This window comes from Thamnophis elegans, chromosome 3 (assembly GCF_009769535.1).
Source record: "Thamnophis elegans isolate rThaEle1 chromosome 3, rThaEle1.pri, whole genome shotgun sequence".
NCBI classification, from domain to species: Eukaryota; Metazoa; Chordata; class Lepidosauria; order Squamata; family Colubridae; genus Thamnophis; species Thamnophis elegans.
Window position 1 is genome coordinate 42,337,545 of NC_045543.1, and position 19,616 is coordinate 42,357,160.

Genomic DNA, 19,616 nt, shown 5'->3' on the forward strand with positions numbered 1-19,616 from the left:
TGAATTTAAGGATTGACCAAATCTCATCTTTGTAAATATTTTGAAGTTCACTTTTTAAATACTGCTTATTAAAGATTGAAAACTTTAAGAATTGAATGTCGGGGTTGTATTTGCTGAATGAATTTCCCTTCAAACTGTTAAGAAAATTATACATTTAAAGTTTTGTAACTCTCTCTCTCTCTCTCTCTCTCTCTCTCTCTCTATATATATATATATATATATATATATATGTATATGTATATGTATATGTATATGTATATGTATATGTGTATGTATATATTAGATTTTTATTTATCAGCACAAAATAAAAAACACACACACACATACATACATACATACATACACACACAAAATATAATCACAGCATTAATTTTAGAAAGTTTTAAATGAACTAATGGTTCGGATGAATTTGATTTCAGATTTTGAAAAATAATCCTTTTTTCATGGGAAATTTCTGTATGTTTATATCTAAACAACTAATAAAATGACTTAAAGGATGGACACCAGAGGGCAGTAAATTTTTAAATGCTGGAATTACAGGAGACTTAATAAAGATGCCAATAATGAGACAAGAGGTAAAGAAAGTATGAGAAAGTAGTTTAGACTTTGCTGGAGAGAAGGGGGGGGGGAGTAGGGGACACAAAATTGGTTTATTGATCAAGGTTAATATAAATGGATTGCTATTGTTTAATTTAATTTTTTATTAGTACTGTATATGATGTTTTAAATTTTTTATTTAAAAATGGGCTAGGGAGATTTGTTTAAATAGAAAATGAAAAGTACAGATAAATGGAAAAGGAGAGGTGGAAAAATGTTTATTAATGTAATTTGTATGTTAGGTTGTTATTTCTGATAGCCCATAATGCACTTTTGTTGATTTAGGATGGAGTGGTAAAAGCCTGAAAGATTTGATTGTAGAAAATGTGTTTGAGATATGGGATGAAGAAGTGATTGGTTTGTTTTTTTTCATTTGAGAAAACGGTGGCAAGTTGTTGGTGTTGATTGTACTTCCTGAGGAGGAAGAGTTGATCTTTTTTTTTCTTTTCTTCTGCTCTGCTTCTTTTTATATATTTTTACTCTATGTAGATTGTATCAGTTTTATTTGTGTAATGTAATTTTTAATAAAATTATTGCAAAAAATAAGACATTTTCATGAAACAAAGCACATCATTTTGGAAATTGTCATCAGCGCCTGCAATTCTGATCTGTAAGTGGAATCTTTTTGAATGTTTAAATCCTTTTCTCTCACTCAACCATCTGTGGTGGCTTATGTTTAACATGCTTCCTAATATATTCAATATTGTTGTTATTTATTTAAATTTTCTGGCTCCCACTTCCAGTTGATTCTAGGTGGATACAAAACTAGCACGAAGATACGAAGGTTGCGCACACACGCGTGTGTGCAGATACTTTTCAAGAGTTGCACGCAGCCCCCCCACCCCCGGGCCGTAAGTGTGAAGGAACTGGTGCTTTCCTCTCTAGCAAGGCCGCCGGTAGTTGTTAACGTTGTTGCGGCTGCTGCGGGCGCCCATGTGACATTTCCCCGCCTTCCTCCGCTTGCCGAGAGGGAACCCTGGAGTGGGTTGGGCTCCGAGAGCTGCACGTGACGACGTAAAGCGCGTCTTTTTTTGGAAGGGGTGAGTTGTGGCTGTTGCCTTCTTCCCTTTTCTTTGGAGGCATGTGGACCCGCAAGTTTTCCCTCGTCAACCTGGCTTTCCGACAGAGCATGGCTACAGGGCGCGGGAGTTCGGGGGTCAGCAAGAAGAAGGTGGAGTGTTTCTACGACGTCGTATCCCCCTACTCCTGGCTTGGCTTTGAGGTAAGGGCGCTGGGAAAAGCCGTGTGGAAGCAAAGACCTTGTGTCTTCCAAATCAAGCAGAGCCTGCGTTGCTCAGGAGCCTACCTGTCGGGCTTCCGTCTGATTTCCTGCCGTGTTAGGTGCGATTTGGAGTAGGATAAGCGTAGCAATGGTAGTTTTTCTTTTTCAGCTTTGATTCTTGTCCTGTGAATTGCAGCTTCAGATGACCGGAATTTTCTTGGTTTAAAGTCCAGCGTCATGCTGTTTGCTAATGTGAAGATGTGGACGACAGCAGCATAGGAGGACGGCCCTTTCTTGAAGTCCAGTTGCCTTTTGGAAAAAGCACTTTTTGGGCAACCATGACCTGGATGATTGAGAATCTCCATTTGCAAACGGGACCTCTTTCACCTGCATCTTGCAGTGAGGAGTACCTTCCTCCCTCCTTCTGTCAGCTGGGCCAGCCTCCAAGATACTTCATTTTAGTATTCTTCCTTTCACCATTTAACTATTTTTCTTAACAGTTAACCATCTTTTGATCCCTGGATGTCTTGTTCCTCTCTAATAAGTTTTTGCTCCTGGAATTTTGTGGGATTTCCCCAGCCTTAGGAAAAGCCTCTGTTGCCCTTGACAAAAATTTGCAATTTCTGGATAATGTTCAGTATACTATGAAATCCTCATCTGGAAATACTCCAGCCTAGAAAAAAGGGGAAAGGAGTAGAGGGAAACCCCACACCCCCAAATGCCAGCAATAATCACAAAACTACTAGGACTTTCTTGGTTTTAACTTTGACACACTTTTCTGTGGCTGCTGAAAACATTGCAACATTTATCATCTCTGCACTATGTATATGGATTGTAGATATGTTGGGACTCGAGTGCAATATTAACCTAAGCTATGTAGCAATAAGTCACATAAGTCTGATTTTAGTTTGAATTATTGGACTTTGGAACTATTTGTAAATATGGAGTGTGTTGCCTTGAGTTGGATGAAAACAAATCCTGATATATATGAATATTTCAAAATACTCTTGTTAAGCGGGAAGTGCATCATATCACATAGATTCATTATATACAGTTACAGTATATATACTTGGTTTGCAAGAATGTAAGTCTAGATGTTTAGGGATTTCTGCATCTTTTTGCTGCCATCTAGTGGTGATCCCTATTTTTGCAGTCCCTATGATTACACCATATGGCTTCCACTACCAGGCTATCTTAATGTATTATTTCCAAATTTATCTATTTTACCTGGGAAATATATTAATTCCTGCTGTGAAAGAACTGGTTTGCAAGTAAACCAAATGTGTAACTTTGTTTATTAGGAAAATAAAACTATGTTTGCTGTGATGTTTTGATTTCTTTATTTTGCTAATATAGTGTCTTTCACTTTTCTTCTTTTTCCTGCAAAGAATGTTTAATATTTTCGGTTGTTTGATGTCAGTGGGCTATGTGGGCTATGATCAGGGGTGGGTTTCAACCGGTACGCGGTAGTCCCTGCGAACCGGTTGGTTGGCGAACCCGGAAGTAAGTAACTTCCGGGAACGGCGAAGGGCCCACTCGCCCGCCCGCGCTCCTTACCCGGTTTTGATGAGTTCTGCGCTTCCACGCATGCGCAGGACGCATACAGCGCCTGCGCAATCCTCCAGGAGCAGCTGGAGCATCGCACAGACGCTAGTACGCATGCGTGCGCTGCACACGTGCACACGCGCGCCGCATGCACACACGAGGACGCCGCTGGCCCCGTTCCAACCGAACCAGTTGGAACGGGGCGAGAAACCCACCCCTGGCTATGATGTATAGTATTACTTAAAATATCAAAGTACTTTATTCCCACTTCAAATTACAGTTAAATGTTCTGACCCCACCCCCCTCCGTACACTGAGGTACTCCAAGACAAGATTAGTGCTAGACAATCTATTCACAGTAAATTAACACACTGACAAGACCTGGGCAGCAATCCAGACTTCCAAGATAAGAAATACACCCGAGAGCTTCTCCAGCGTTGGTATAATTAGTTGAATCCTGCAAACAGCCTCCTCCCAAAGTCTCTCCTTACATACTCACTTGGGAGGAGCCTAATTACAACCACCTGGGTCCAATTATCTTCTGTATCTGCATAGTTGCTCTCGGCGTTTCTCTGCCCGCCTTTGCCTGGCGTCCGGGACCAACTCCCTTAGCTCCTCCCCACTGCTCCAAGGCCTGGCATCATGGGCGCACTCTCTCTGGCTTTCACCGCTGCTCCATGCCTCAGGCGCCTCCTGGTGGCCAACCAGCCTCTCTGGTCCCTGCTCGGAGTTGGAACCCTGCCTATGGTCCTCCACATCTTCCAGAGCCGACTCATAGGGCCCCTTGCTATCGGAGTCTGTTTGCAGCTCCAACGGCTCCTGCTGGGCCACAACAGTTAAATGAAGTCCTCAACTTAAGATCAATTGCTTAGTGACAATTCAAAGTTATGACAGACACTCCCCTCCAGCTACTAAAATAATAAAGATGGGTTTTTAAAAAAATAGCCACATTTTGTGTTTAGTTCCTGTGATACTTTACTTTTACTGGATTTATATCCTAATAAATTTACACCTGATTTTCAACAAACATATTATGATCTTCCATGATAGTACAGGCTATAAAGGTTCGTGTCAAATGAACTTGCTTGCTTCTGGAGCCTTGTCTTTAAATAGATGCATGTGGAACTATTGTGGTATAGTGGTTATAGTATTGGACTAGGGGCAAAGAAGCCCAGCTTTTACTCCACCCAAGCTATGGAAATTCTGGGTAGTGGCTTCCTCGCAGATCAACCTACTTCAGAGAACTATTGTGGGGAAAAATAAGGGGAAAGAATGTCATGTATGCCAGTGGTCTCCAAGCTTGGCAACTTTAAGACTTGTGGACTTCAACTTCCAGAGTTCCTCAGCCAGCTTTGCTTAGGTCTTAAAATTGCCAAGGTTGGAGACCACTGATGTATGCCATTCTGTGCTCCTGAAGGAAAATGGATTATAAATAAAATATATTTGTGACAGCTGCCTTTTCCTATTGCGGGAGCACCCAAATTCTTTTACTCTCTAATGTTACAGATGTTGCTTTACATTTTCTGAATTTCTAGTTCTCAATACAGGTAGTCCTTGACTTACAACCATTCATTTAGTGATTGTTCGAAATTACAATGGCACTGAAAATAGTGACTTATAACAGTTTTTCTCATCTATGACTATGACTCATATTTATGAATGTTGCAATGTTCTGGTGTCATGTGATCACTTTTTGTGACCTGACAAGAAAAGTCAAGAGTCACATAATAACTCTGTTGCTAACTTAACGACTGCAGTGATTCATTTAAGAATTGTGACAAGAAAGTTCATAAAATCAGGCAAAACTCACTTAATTAGCAATGGACATTTGGGGTCCAATTGTGATCATAAATTGAGGGCCACCTGTAATAATCCCTGTCATCTCTGTAGATTATTTGCAGGTACCGTCCGATCTGGAATCTAGATGTGCATTTGCGGCCAGTTTTTCTTGCAGGAATAATGAAGGCAACTGGTAAGTAAGTATTTAATTGTTCACCCCAGTTTAGGTGAAGCAACTAGTTACAAATGTAGGGTTGCAAAACACTAGATCAAAGAGATTGGTGAAACATTGCATCTTTGTTTTTCTCATGTCTTTCTTTAAAGGAAATCTGAACTAGCTCTATTATATGTTTTATCTATATCTATATTTATATCTATATCTGTATTTCTTTCTATATCTATATCTATATCTATGTGAAAACACTCACGCAGGAATCACGAAATCTCCAGAACGTAAAGCCTACAAACTTGAAATTTGGCACGTATCTTCCTCTTTGCTTCTAGGTGCTCGGTAGCAAAGAATTTTTCAAAATGATCATCAGAACATTAGTATTTTGTATATTATTATTAATACACTCTGATGCTTAGGAGTTTAGACATTCTACTCCCGATCCCAACCTGAAATCTTGGATGTGGATGTGGCCAGTGCAAGACCTGCTGGCTAGGAGTTTGGAGAGGAGCTTGAGGGAGAGAAGGAGATACAATAAGTGAGGCTTCTGCGGGGCAAACCTGAGGGAGAGAAGGTGATAAGATACCATATTTTTCGGAGTATAAGATGCACCTTTTTCTCCTCAAAAAGAGGCTAAAATGGGTGCATCTTATAAACGGAATACAGCATTTTTTTGCCTCCTGAAACCATGCCCCTTTACCAAAATGTCCATGCATAGCTTGTAGGAGGCTTTCAGAGACCTCCTGGGGGCTGGGGAGGGCAGAAATGTGCAAAGGACAGCCCATTTTTTGCCCACTCTATAAGCTTCCTAATGCCCTTTTTTTTTGACAAAAAATGGGCCTGTTTTCACAAAAAAGGGACCATTTTTTGCTCGTTTTTGCCAACCCCCCCCCCTCCCCGGGGAAACTCTACAAGCCTCCTAAGGGCTATTCATGCCCTTAAAAAAATGAGCCAATTTCCACGAAAGACAGGCTGTTTTGGAGAGGTTTGCAGAGTGCAAAAACTTTTTTTTAATTTGCCTCTTCAAAACCTTGGTGCGTCTTACACTCCGAAAAATATGGTACGGGGGTTTCTGTGGGGCAAACCTGAGGGAGAGAATGTGATAAGATAGATGGGGCTTCTGTGGGGCAAGCCTGAGGGAGAGAAGAGGATAGGATAAGGGAAGCTTCTGTGGGCCATATATACACATATTAGTCTAGAGTAAAAAAAGGACTACGGGTAACACGATAGCAGTGTTCAATATTTGAGCGGCTGCCACAAAGAAGAGAGGACCAACCTCTTCTCCAAAGTAAAATTAAGCATGCAATATTCAGATTTCCACAGTCCTATCCAAACCTAGAATACTAGCTTCCCATACTTTGATGGATGGAATTAAAACACAAATACAAAATTAAAGGTTTACTATTGAAATCATATTTTGTGAATTGCAATCTTTTGCAACAGGGAACCAGCCCCCAGCAATGCTTCCCAAGAGAGGAGAATATATGCTAAAGGATATCAGTCAAATGGCAAAGTATTGCCAAGTGCCAATGAATATACCGAAGGATTTCCTAAACACTGTGATCGTGAAAGGTAATGAAAGAGATTGTTTTCTCCAAATTGGTGCCCGTTAGGCAATTTGGAAATAATGGTTTCTGCTCATGTGGAAGACATCAGGAAGTAGAACAGTGATGGGCAACCTTTTTGGCGTGGTGTGTCAAAAATCGGCAAAAAATCGAGCATAACTCGCGTTGTGTGTCACTTCGACAAAAACATAATTTTGCGCAGTTTAAACTACAAAAATGTATAATTGCAATATATAATTGTATTTAATAAACCAAAAACAAATTATTTAACATACCTGCTTAGTAACTTCTTTGTTCATCAGTCAATTTCGTATGTTGCCCTTGATATTATTGAACTTGTTTGGGGTGCCGTGAACCAGGGCTGTGGAGTCGGCTGCTTCCAGCTCCACGTCCTCATCAACATGCCGCTCCAGCCCGCCCCAAGAGAACTCAGATATTCTCTTAATAATTGCATCTTTATTCTGCATATCGTGAAATAGAACTGGCGCACATCTTAGGAGAGTTTCTTTAATAAATTCTCCCTCATTAAGCGCTTTTGCATGCTGAGCTATGGAGTGAGCAATGCTCAAACTTGCAGAGTTTAAATTTGTAGAGCCTTTCATAAATTTAAGGATGGAGTTACCCTTAAACTATTGGCACCCCAATAGTTGCTGCTAATGGCGCTCACAGTTCCCGTTGGCACTCCGCTGTTCCCTGCTGTGGTGCGGTCGTAACCGACAGTCCCAGGAATAGACTCTCTGTGCCGGCCTGACTGGAGAGAGGCACGCACTGTTCCCGCGCTCCTCTCCTGCGAGTCCTCCTTCGCCGCGCTGATGACGTGTGTGCGCACGGCACGCACGCCTTACCAGCAGCCCCTGCGCTCAGAAAGGGGCGGCGGCGATACAGTAAGTGAGTGTGGGCAGGGGAAATCACACGTCCCGCCCCCCCCCCCCGTTCCTCCAGCACAGATTCTTTCATCCTTGGTGGCCGTGCAGGAGCCGAGGATGAGTCGCATGAAATCCTGTGCGTGTCACCCCAAATGGCTACGCGTGTCAGCACTGACACGCGTGTCATAGGTTCGCCATCACTGAAGTAGAAAGTCAAAGATATTCTTTTAAAATTTAGCATTTATACAGCTTTTTTGTGCATGTTTGTGTATGTCTCTACTGTCTACAGGAAGTCTGCCTGCCATGCGTTTCATCACTGCTGTGGATATAGCAGAACCTCAGTTTCTGGAGTCTGTTTCTAGAGAACTCTGGATGCGTATTTGGTCCAGGGTAGGTATGGAAATCCTGCACACAAATGCATCTCTCTTGGCATTTTTCTATCCTTTCAAATAATCATTTAGGCAAGAAAGTTGAAATCATCTTAATGAGACTTGCATGCATGTGAGTCAACTAAGCGAAATACAGAACTATGTGGGGACCTACAGAAATTTAAATATTCTTTAAGACCCAATGAAATGAACATTAATTAATTAAATGAATTAATTTCAGCTATATCTCATTTTCCTCTTCATTCTCTCCCTATTCCCCGGGTAGGTTAAATGGACCTATTTCCAAATTCATTTAGACAAACGCCATTGTTGTCCTTCATGGTTTTGTTTAGTTTGTTTTCTTATCTCACTATTTCCTTGACCCATCTTATTCACAAGCTTTATTAATCAGTTGCATATTTTTTTGTTTTTCTAGGATGAAGACATAGTTCAGCCAGAAAGTATATTGGCAGTAAGTTCCTGCTCCTCTTCATGTTTCTTCTCTTGCTCTTCTCCTTCAGGGTGGTTTAGATGCAAAAGGACTTGTCTGTGCTTCTGGCTGAATAATTCTGAAAGAAGTTTCAATCGGACAGTGTTTAGATGCCTGTGGTCCTAAGTGTGGGACTCTTGCAGGACTGTCCATGCAGAAGGGAACTTGTGTGGCTTTGTTCTTTTCCTCAGTTATGAATTCTTTGAAGGATGTAGACGTCTTTTATTCTTTTAAAATTAGCAAATTGAGAGAAAATAAGTTTGTCAGTAGTGTTATTACATCATTTCATGGTGCATGGAAATGCAGTTTTCCTAGGACTTAGACTTAAAGCCCATACAATCTGTAGTTTACTTTTTAAAAGAATTGTATGCTACTTAATTTATATGGAATATTACCTCAAAGTCAGTAAATACTCTTCATACTGATTCATTCACTTTTAGAATCTTTAGGCAGAAAAATCTCAGTTTAAGACTTGAGATCACAGTGAGAAGAGCAAACTTTTAGCCAGAGAGACTAATAATAACAACCCAGAAGGAATCTAGTACTAATTTTATGGCTAATAAATTTTAAGAAAGGGCATAAGCTTCCATACGTGGCCGATTATTTCATCATACTTCATCATGAATTGCGGCTCACAAAAGCTGAGGCCCTTTCATAATATTTGCTACTCAGAGAAAGTGCTACCAGACTCCTTGTGATTGTGGACTGCTGTAGATTATCGTTTTACTGTTGAAGTAAAAAAGGAAATCTCATGTGAAAAAAGGGAATCCATTGTCTAAAGAGAATTTAAGTATTTTAGTAGTTAAGAATAGAAGCTAAATCAATACCAGCAAACCAGAAAGATGTTGAACAATTTGAGTTGGGCCAGAAGTTTAGTATGCTGCTGCTTTGATAGGGCCATTTTGTTTCCAGTTCAATTAAGTGCAAACCTCTTCTTTCCTTTTAATATCTCAGGTAGTTTATGTGTCTCTCAACATGGAAAGCTGCCTGAGGTTTTATCCAGTCAACTTTACACTGCCCAGAGCCACTGGGAAATTGGCAGTTAAGAAATATGTAGTATAAACAAACAAACAAACAAACTTGGCTGCATCTTCTTCCCCCCTCCCTCAGGCTGCAGAGAAAGCAGGCTTGTCCTCAGGTAAAAGCCAGGAGCTTCTGAAAATGAGCACCTCACCTGAGGTGAAGAACCGTCTGAAAGAGACAACGGACGAAGCCCTGAAGTTTGGGGTAAGTGCCAGTATTTTATGAAATATATCATTCAGTCACAGTCTGTTTTCAAAAAGATGTAGGATCTTGGGAAGCTGAATTCTTTCATGCTCCGATGAGCAACTTTGTTGGCTAATAAAGTCACCTTAGAAGACCTACAGCCCCTCAGAACCTTCTGACTTATTTTTCCTGATCTTTGTAACTATTATCCATAATTTCCAATTGAAATATTGCTGTCATATTCATGAAGAACAGGGTAGATGGTCAACCTTATAATATAATATAGCACAGCAACAAGGTAACTGCCTATTATTTCCCATTTAGTGAGGTATTTTACAAAACCCTTCCATGCGCAGATCAGCTTGAACTGATGTGTAATTATGCTTAAGATCTGTTTATGAGGATTGATGCATACTTGTGTGCCAACATTATTGCAGTGAAAAGCAATGAGCGTAATCCACATTTGGTCCAATGGGAGATAAGTAAGGTTTGCTTAGGAGCAACCACACATGTGCTTCTTAATCTCACTTAAGCTTTATAGTTTAAGCTAAAATGCACCAGCATCTACCAAAGTATAGATAGTTGGATGGATGGCAAGGTGTTCAGAACTGTGAAAAACAGTGATACTCAGAAAACTCAAAAAGTTGACAAAAGGCAAAGACTTTCTAAAGTTGGGAGATTTTGCAAGTGTGACAGTTGATCTATCTTTCCTTTTATGGCTTTTGTTCTGTTTTCTCCTCATCCAGGCGAGCAGGTAAATTTTGATGTTCTATGAATCTTGAATATGTTTCCTGACAAAATAGCATTGGTGTGGAGGCACAGGTGAACTGGATCCATTTTTCAGTCCTTGGAAGGGAGTGGGGGAGCAATAGTGCACTTTTTTTTTAACTTTAAAAACTGTCCTTGGGGAAATGCAGGTTAAATGTGCAGCCATCTAATACAGAAACTAATTGACACATTGGAACTCTTCTGGTTTGCATCTGTTACCCTGAACTACGCAGTTACAAGAAGCAGAATTTTCTACTTATACCTTATGTTGGGTTTTCCCAAGTAGGCGTTTGGAATGCCGTGTTTTGTTATCCAGACTGACGGACAACCCCAGCTTTTCTTTGGTTCAGATCGTATCGAACTACTAGGAAATGTTTTGGGTGAGTGTTATTAATGTTTCTGTTGTTAATTATTGAGGAATTTTCTTTAGCTTCCATAATGGACCAAAACGTTACAAAATATTATTTTGTTTGCTTGCAGCTTCCATAAAAAAGGAAAAAAAGGAAAATCTTGAATGTCTTGGGTTAGGAGGAAACTATTTTGCTGCTATTATCACTTAACAATATGGAAGTTGTTTGCTATTGTCTTGTTTTTTTCTTTTAGGTTACAGTGTGCCCCAAAACCTGTTTAGCTTTCTCAAAATACTCAAGTTGGCATCATCCAGCTGGGTTCCCTGTTACTTCAAACAGCTTGCTATTATCCTACTCTGTCTCTGAGGACCTTAGAACAGGGGTCCCCAACTCCCCCGAACATGGCCTGTTTTAAACTGGACCACACAAGCAATGGGCGCTTTGATTGGAGGACACTTTCGGGTGAAGCTCCACTTGCGCGAGTGGAGAGCGCTTGCATGTGAAGCTCCATTCATGCAAATAGAGCTTTGTACAAGCACTCTCCGCTTGTACAAGTAGAGCGTCACACATGAGCACAAGCGTCCTCCACTCACTCCATTTGTGCGCTCACACCAATGGAACTGTGTGCGGGCACATGTGTCTGCCACTTATGCCCAACACATGCTAGGCCGTCCCACCAAGATTAAAAGATTGAGGACTACTGCATGTATAAGCGTTGTGTTTACTGAGTACTATAAAGAAAAAGGAGAGAAATATGTGTAACCAATAATTTACAAAGAGATGTCAAATGTCCTCATAATTTAAACATTAAGTAAGTAGAATGTAACTTACCTTTTGTATAATTCTACTTTTGTTCTAAAGCTCATGAAAGAGGAAGAAAGAAGTTTTTTCCTCACTGATGCTTTCATCGAAATTGCTTTTTGCTCTTGGGAATTACTTTAGATAGCACAAGTAAGAAAGCAAAGGAGTCTGAATGAAACTCATTGGGGAAAAAATGGCATAGATAATTTTGGAGCACAGAGAAATTTATTTGTTAAACTGTCAATTTCCTTTACAGGGGAAACAATCTGTTTGGTGTTTTTTTATAATTTGATTGACCTAGTAGGGTTTTTTAAAGTGAAAATGTTAAGGTTGCCCTCCTCTGCATTTTAATCTGGAAGTACTGCTTGAAACAGAAGAGTTTTGAGATGTCAAAAGCAGCCTAAAATTAGGTGAGATCATCCAGAGTTTCAACTGGTCAGCAAGTAATGCTTTGGAGATACTAGAAGAAAGCTGCTGGAACATAGTGGCTAGAAACATTCTCTGGCCAAGAGCATTTAAAATTCATTACATAAATTTCCAGCTGAGAATATCTAACAGTCTCGGTATAGCCGTTACTATGGATCTAAGCCTCATTCATTTATTACTGAAACAGAAGCACTCAATAAGTGAGCAAGCACTACACTGGATTGAGATTCCTCAAATAGTGGCTTGCAGGCAGTTATGCATTGAATAAATGTAATACCTGGAGATGTGGACTGGATTAGGCTGACTTCTGAATTCAAACAGGCTCTTTGGGGTGGGGTGGGTGGGTGGCTTTATAAGATAGGAATAATCCCAGCAATTATGTTCTGAATTGAATTGAAACATAACCTTTTTATATAACTGGCACATTGGAGCCAGTTACCGGAGAAAGGAACATGTCAATCTGTATAAATAGAATTTGTGTATGTTTTACACTTTTACATTTGGATGTCTTTCTGTTATGTCAAAAATCAAATATGTGAGGATAACAGAAGTAGTAAAGTGTGCCTGCAAAGTGCTAAATACAGATCAGACATATTTCAGATCTTTTCTTCAGATCTCAGCACTTTCTTTGGCTTTGGAACAAAGTTCCTCTATTTCTTTCAATTGTGGAAGAGTTTTCAGGACCTTTGATAAAAGTTCTAGGGTCTAATATACAGTGCAGTATTTTGGGCTGCACAATAAATATTTCTCAGATACTTAGAGGATCATCTCTCTTTGTTTCTTCACACTGTATTTTAGGGCTAGGATTTGAGTAGAGTAGGTTCAAATCATACTTTGGACTCAAGTCTTGAATACAGTTGGGCAGCCAGGAATATTGAGTCAAACTGGATCTTGTGAGGTAATAAAGCAAGTCTTGTACTAATAATTAGAGGTGTATGAAATATTTTAAGCTCAAAACATTTTAAGTTTAAAATACATTTCAGTTTTGCCAGAAGTGTTGCTAAATGGCCCTTGAGACAGGTTTAGAACACTTTGGTAAGATGAGGGCAACTGTTCTGTGCTTGAAATGTTTCACATTTGAAAGTTTGTAGTGTAGGATGAGATGTAATTAAATTTATCCTCATTTGTGGTTTTAACTGTTTTATGAATTTGATTTTTTTGTTTGGTATTGATTGTCTTCACAGGAGAGAAGTGGCTGGGGCCAGTTCCCACATCATCTAAGCTCTAGTTCTCAGGAGCAATGAGAAAAGTCAGCAACCTAGTAAAATTATAAACATCATATCCTTCCTACTTTTTACAAGATGACTGGCACTGGAACTGTCTTAATATAAAAGATCAGAATAATTGTCTTCAAATATCATGCAACTGCCAAGATTGAAGCTCTCACAGCAGAGAGCTGTTATATAGCCCTTCTTGCAACCACTGAGTACCAGGATCTAGATGGCTCCTGAATGCAATGAATTGTCATAGAATAATATCTGGTTACCTGCGATTGATGATTCCCCCCAAAAATGACACTGGCCACCTGGTGGTCAAGATAACTGACAATTAACATGTGTTAGGAATCTTCAGTATTCAGGATGCTTGTCTGCAAAAATTATTTTCTGTCTTTTACCCTCTTTAGCAGCCACCACCGCAACGAGCTATTATAAGTCTTGTTGAGAAAAGCATCTATCTGTAAAAATATGTATAGGTTACTTTTCATCATCATTCACCATCATTTATATAATACTGCATTTTATACTCTCTCCTTATTTAGCAACAGCATTGTTCCAGAAACTTTGTCATTAAGGGAAATAGTTTCTAAATAGGTGTGCATTAGAGAGAGACAGATGCTGTGAAAATTACTGGTTGCTGCCTTCTCATTCAGATGAGGTTTCATGCAACTAGAATAGTGTTACTTTCACTCCAGTGTGCATTGTTCTTAGGTACAAGAAGCTTGGTCATATGTGTGCGGTATTTTTCGGACTATAAGACACACGGGAGCATAAGACACACCATGATTTTGAAGAGGTAAATAAAAAAAAAGTTTTTGCTCTCTGTATGCCTCGTTTTTTGCAAAAGAAAAGGGCATGCAGAGGCTTTGAGAAGCTTGTAGAGTGCTCCTGCAGCGCGGGGGGGGGGGGGACACCTTGGTTTTTTTTTTTTTTTTTGGCCTCCTCGGCCCCCAGGAGCACTTTGCAAGCCTCCCAAACCTTCTGCGCCTCTGTTTTTGCAAAGGGGCAGGGTTTTGGTAGGCCAAAAATGCTGTATTCAATGTATAAGACACACAGATTTTCACCCCCTTTTTGGGGGGAAAAGGTGCGTCTTATAGTCCTAAAAATAAGGTATATTAAACCAGTTATAAAAATCACTGCATGTGGTATGTGACTTGAGTGCATAGCTGGGGGCATCTATTGGTTGAAAGGCAGAAATTTATAATTTGCAAATTTGCATTTCTGTGCAAAGGCAAAGTTTGAGGAAAGGGGCAAGAGATGAGGGATGCGTTGAATGAATTCTCACTTACTCATGAGGAGGGTTTATGAAAACATCTTGGCTCACTGCACCATTCAAGGAAGTTAAGAGGTTTTCTGATTCAAATACAATTGAGAACAATCTTTGAATACAGGAGAATTTTAAATTAAGATGTTCCAGAAAAAGAAAAGGTTGCTAAGATTTTTGTGCCTTATATACACACTGCTTTCTTTGCTCAGATTTTCTTGCAATAGCTATTGTCTTCTTTTTTTGACTGATAGGAATGTTTTAAAGAGTGCTTTTTTCTCCAAATTAAACATTCAGTTTGAATCTTATATTGTCAGAGCTAGGAATATTGGCTAGGATCCTCTTAGATATTGTAAACCTTTAGCTTGTAAACATGTTTCAATTGGCCACTGAATAATAATAAAGTAATCAAATTGGTCGGAATTCTGTATCACATACAAGCTAAGTAGGATTAACATGAAATTCAGCCTTTAAAATACAATGCAAACTCTTGTTTATTATTTCTCTAAAGTTAAGAGATCTTCAAAGGTGCAGATGAATTGTACATTGAGTTGTTTTGGGGCAATTGGGGCCCATTCCAAAAGTGTTGGAATGCTTTACCAGAATAGCACAGGATGAGATACTTTGTGTGTAACATCCTCCTGCCCCTGGTAATTATATTACCTGTATTGACTGCTAAAGAAAGGCTGCCTTAGCTTTTTTTTCTGGTCTCAAATTGCAGGACTCCTATATCATATAAAACAGGTGTGGTGGCTCAGTGGCCTAAAAGACTCTGGAGAAGGTCTATACTCCAACAGTTTGATACCGCCCCCCAGTGAGCTCCCATCACTTACCTCAGTTCCTGCCAATCTAGCAGTTTGAAAGCATGTAAATGCAAGTCGATAAATAGGTACCACTTCAGTGGAAAGGTAACAGCACCCCTTGTTTTCCGCATGCTCTGTGCTGCGTGATGTCATGACCATGGAAACATCTTTGGACAGTATTGGCTCAGTGGTCTAGAAACGGAGATGAGTGCTACCCCCTAAAGTTAGCTACTATAGCAGAGTAAAACCCACAGGGACTCCTTTATTTTATATCTTACAAAGCTCTCTATGCAAACTGCTAAGCCATGAAAGCAGAGAGGCAGCATGTAAGCCTTTAGGTCTGTAAGGGTCCTTGTGTGTTTAAACAGCAGAGTGTACAGCTCATTTATCAAAGACAGTTTAAGAAACACTTTCTTGGGAAGAACTAAATATGATTTGTTTGAATTTGAACATGATTTGTAAAATACTTGAAATATTAAAGTTGGTGAAGAGTGGCGTGAAAGGGATTTGTTAAAATGTCTGAACAAATTGAGACAATTGCATAAAATAAAGCAGGCAAAAAACCACTAAAATAATAAAACATTCTTCTAGCTTTTTGTGGTTGCTTTAACTTCAAGGTCTATTTAAGTAACTGTGTTTTCTCAGGCATTTTAAGCTGGGTGGTGTTATTTTTGCATATACTGCATTATTATTATAGTTTAAGGTAGTTTCTCATCATTTTTTCCTTTCAGATTGTGGATCCCAATTGTGATCTCTAAGCAAGAACTATACATAAGCCCCTTTCCTATCTTGTAAAAGTCCGCCCATTGATCACATTGCTCTAAATGTCTCTGTTCATGCTTCACTGCTTTTTGCCATACATACACAGTAATGGAGCAGTAAAGAATAATTATTGTAACTACATGAGAAAAGGAGATGGAAATGAGCCATTTCCACTAATATTTACCAGGTGTCCCTCCAGGAAACAAGGCAAATTGAAGCAATTTATGTAATTTGTTGTCAAGGATTTGCTTTTTTGTGCCTGGGGGCCCACAAGAAACATGCTTAGTGATGTCATTATGTCACTAGAGTAACTAAGATCAAAATGTTTCTTATTTTGGAGGGGGGTTAAGGAAAGTTAAAAGTGTAGAATGAGTATCTCAAGCCATTTTGCCCCTAAAACATCCAAATGGAAAAATTAAGATTTGCAAAATAAAGTAGACAAGATGTCAAAGGTATCTTATGGTATGCAGGTTACCAACCATGGTCTGTATAGGGCTTGGATACATTGACCCTTTCATAACTTAACCCTAATTTACATAGACAGAAGATATGAAATTGGTGGCAAATGCTTTTAATGTAATGTCAGTTGGTAATCTGCCACAGGTCTGTTCTAATTTCTGAACAGTTAACTTACGTTTGGAGGTTTTTTTTTTATGAACATGTAAAACGAGCTCCAGGACTATAAATACAATAGTGATATTAAAATAGCTTCTAACATTCTTAAATATACAACAATTGTTAAGAGCAGGGGATAGGAGAGATGTTATGTTGTGATACAGATATTGAGAATGATTCTTACAGGTTGTAAGAATGCAAACCACACTGCTATTGTATTTGAGAGTTTTTATCAAAGCATTATTTGGTGGAATATATTTCTACTAGGGCTTATGAACTCCCATAATTAAACATTTTAGGTGAAACGTTAAAGTGTTAACTAAGCTACAGATCATTATGATTCCAGGTCTCCCTCTTTGAATAAAACCTTAGATGTTTGTCAGCTTTAAACAAAAAAATACCACACACACAAGAATGAATTGGTCACAGTAGTCTTTTATTGCAAGCCCAAGACACATCACAGACATAACAAGCATTGGACAAGGAGTCATAGATTCACATTTACAGGTTTTGGTTCTTGATGGCACAAAGACTCAGGGAAGAGGGTGGCAGTGGTACAGTGAAATATTTAACAGATCTGAGGAATCTGATGAATAATGAAACAAATGCTCTTTGTCTCATACACACACACATGCTCTTTGGCACTATGTGTCCTGCCTATACTGCATAATGCAGTTCTGATGTTTTGCTTATGAACCAGGTATAATCCTGGGAGCACTAAGATATATTCCTCTTTTGAGGCCTTCATGCTGAAGAATGAACACAAATACAGCCTTCTTGAAAGGGCCCTGTAGGACACCCAAATCCTTCCAAGTGGGATCTTGAATATCTAAATTTTAGCTGTAATAACAGAGAAAAAAGCACTCCTCTTTTGTTTGCTTCTAAAGCTATGGCAGATGGGAGAGCCCTCCCTCTTATTTTTAAAGATTTAGATTGGTTCCGCTCTCCTGAGGTTGCTGAATTGGAATGATACATATGGATGAGTAAAATGCCACATTTGGACTCTGATTCCTGACTGCCTGTGGTGCAGCTGTCAATGAAGCAGAAGGGCCAGGTGAGGCGTTTCTGGGAATCCACCATTGTTTCCTCTGAATTCCAAAGTGAACTGCTGTGAGTTCTCACTTCAGCAGCAGATCCTACATACAGAGAAAAGATGAAGATAACTCCAAGAATCAACTAATGGACAGATGCAATCACTGAATTTTCCTCCTATACTTCAGCTGAGATGGATAAGCTTAATGAAGAGAGACAATCTCCGCCATGAATAAACATAAAGCCTTGTATCATTCATCATAGCAGATAGGAAGCCAAAACATCATTTTCAGCAACTTCATAAAGAATGACCCTTTGTGAATAGGTGCACAATTGGATGAGTAAAGCTTCCTATAAGGTGGCCAATTTAATATTTGCAGCTTTGGAAAGTAACAGTCCTGGAAAACAGTCCAGTAATTGACCAAGTTGAAGTAGTCTGTAACAGAGGTGGGTTGCTATTTTTTTTACTACTGGTTCGGGTTCGCATGCACAGAAGCATCCGGGTGGGTGGGTGGAGCCTCCCGCCGCTGCTACTACCGGTTCAGCTGAACCGGCAGCAACCCACCTTTGGTCTGTAAAGGGATAACCATAATGTTCAAATTACTATGTAACAGGAGAAATCTGATTTAAAATCTGGTAAGCCAAGAAGTTCCATGGGCTTGGTAACAAACTTTTGCCGTAATCAATCTTACAGGAAATACAAGGAAACAGCTATGTAGATTGCTCAAAAACTTCATCAGACTACTTATTCTGTTGTAGAAGACAACAATATTCCACAGAGCAAGGCTAGGGAAGGTACAAGAAGCTATAACCTTGTATTTGATAAGGATAATGCTGTAGGGAATAAGTAGGCAGAAGGCAGTAATCAACCAGAGGTGGATTCAGAGGGTTTCCTGTTAATTGTGGTAACATCTTTATAAAGTTGTCAGAATATCTTGACTTGATAGCCATTCAGTACTCGTGGAGCAATAAAGCCTTGTCTTTCTACAATGCTCAGGGGAGAAGTAATGTTCCAACAGAGAAATGTGTTAAAAGACATTATCAAGACTAAGGAAGAAGCTACATGCAATATTTGCATTTTTAAAAAATCCCCTCCCCCTTGGGAACTTTCTCCTCTCTCCCACTCTTAACCATTTGATGTAATCCACAAAGGATGCACACCTCCCAATGACAGTGAAAAAGCAGCAATAGACAGAAACAGACAAAACTAGCTAGTGAGCTAAGTGATGATTCAGCAAATAATAAGTCACAGCAATGAGAGGAGATGGGCTGGAAAAGGGCACTGTGGGAATCGAGGATGCAGTATTAAGGAGTTAGCCAAGTTATGAAGTTAGCCTTGATAAGATACATGGATGTGGGCTGACAAACCATGTTGAGCAAGGACTGAGTGGCTACTTCAAAAAAATGTTCCAAATTGTTAGTCTGAGAAAATGGAGAATTGGAAGATATTATAGGACTAAAAAAAATATAAAAAAACCAACAGGCTTTACTTTTAACAGCATTTGACTGTTTTTCAAAGAGGTGGGATATATAGAGCATAGCAAAGATAACCAATTCTCCTGTCACTTTTTCCCTACGTGCCCTTATCCCCCTGTGTCCTAGGGTATTGAGACCCCCTAGGAAGCAGATTACCTGTGAATTACCCAGCATGCACTGAGATACCCCTCCAGCGATGGCATCACACACAGCATAAAATGGAGGCCTGTGGAACAAGGAAGTGGCAGTTTCTTTAACCTTCATCTTGCCCTGATTCCCTGTATATGAAGAACCCA

At 39.6% G+C, this 19,616-nt stretch overlaps 2 protein-coding genes across 3 annotated transcripts in view; one reads left to right on the top strand and one right to left on the bottom strand.

The window, feature by feature from the left end:
* The first annotated feature begins 1,588 nt into the window (after positions 1–1,588).
* GSTK1 (glutathione S-transferase kappa 1) lies at positions 1,589–14,161 on the top strand. Of its 2 annotated transcripts, XM_032213393.1 has the most exons (8): positions 1,591–1,819; positions 5,254–5,335; positions 6,755–6,883; positions 8,032–8,132; positions 8,547–8,582; positions 9,711–9,827; positions 10,861–10,954; positions 13,336–14,161. In XM_032213393.1, the coding sequence occupies exons 1-8, from the start codon at positions 1,679–1,681 to the stop codon at positions 13,377–13,379; spliced, it is 744 nt and encodes a 247-aa protein (XP_032069284.1). In that variant the 5' UTR covers positions 1,591–1,678; the 3' UTR covers positions 13,380–14,161. The 2 variants fall into 2 exon arrangements, with proteins under 2 accessions (XP_032069285.1, XP_032069284.1); XM_032213394.1 differs by lacking the exons at positions 9,711–9,827; positions 10,861–10,954; positions 13,336–14,161 and adding an exon at positions 9,555–9,692 and having other exon boundaries at positions 1,589–1,819.
* Positions 14,162–14,467: 306 nt separating this feature from the next.
* LOC116506307 (rap1 GTPase-activating protein 1-like) overlaps positions 14,468–19,616 on the bottom strand; it is a 48,757-nt gene continuing 43,608 nt past the window's right edge. The window contains exon 21 of the mRNA XM_032213982.1: positions 14,468–19,546. Coding sequence (XP_032069873.1) covers positions 19,523–19,546 — 24 coding nt within the window. The 3' untranslated portion in view covers positions 14,468–19,522. The remainder of the gene's footprint in view (positions 19,547–19,616) is intronic.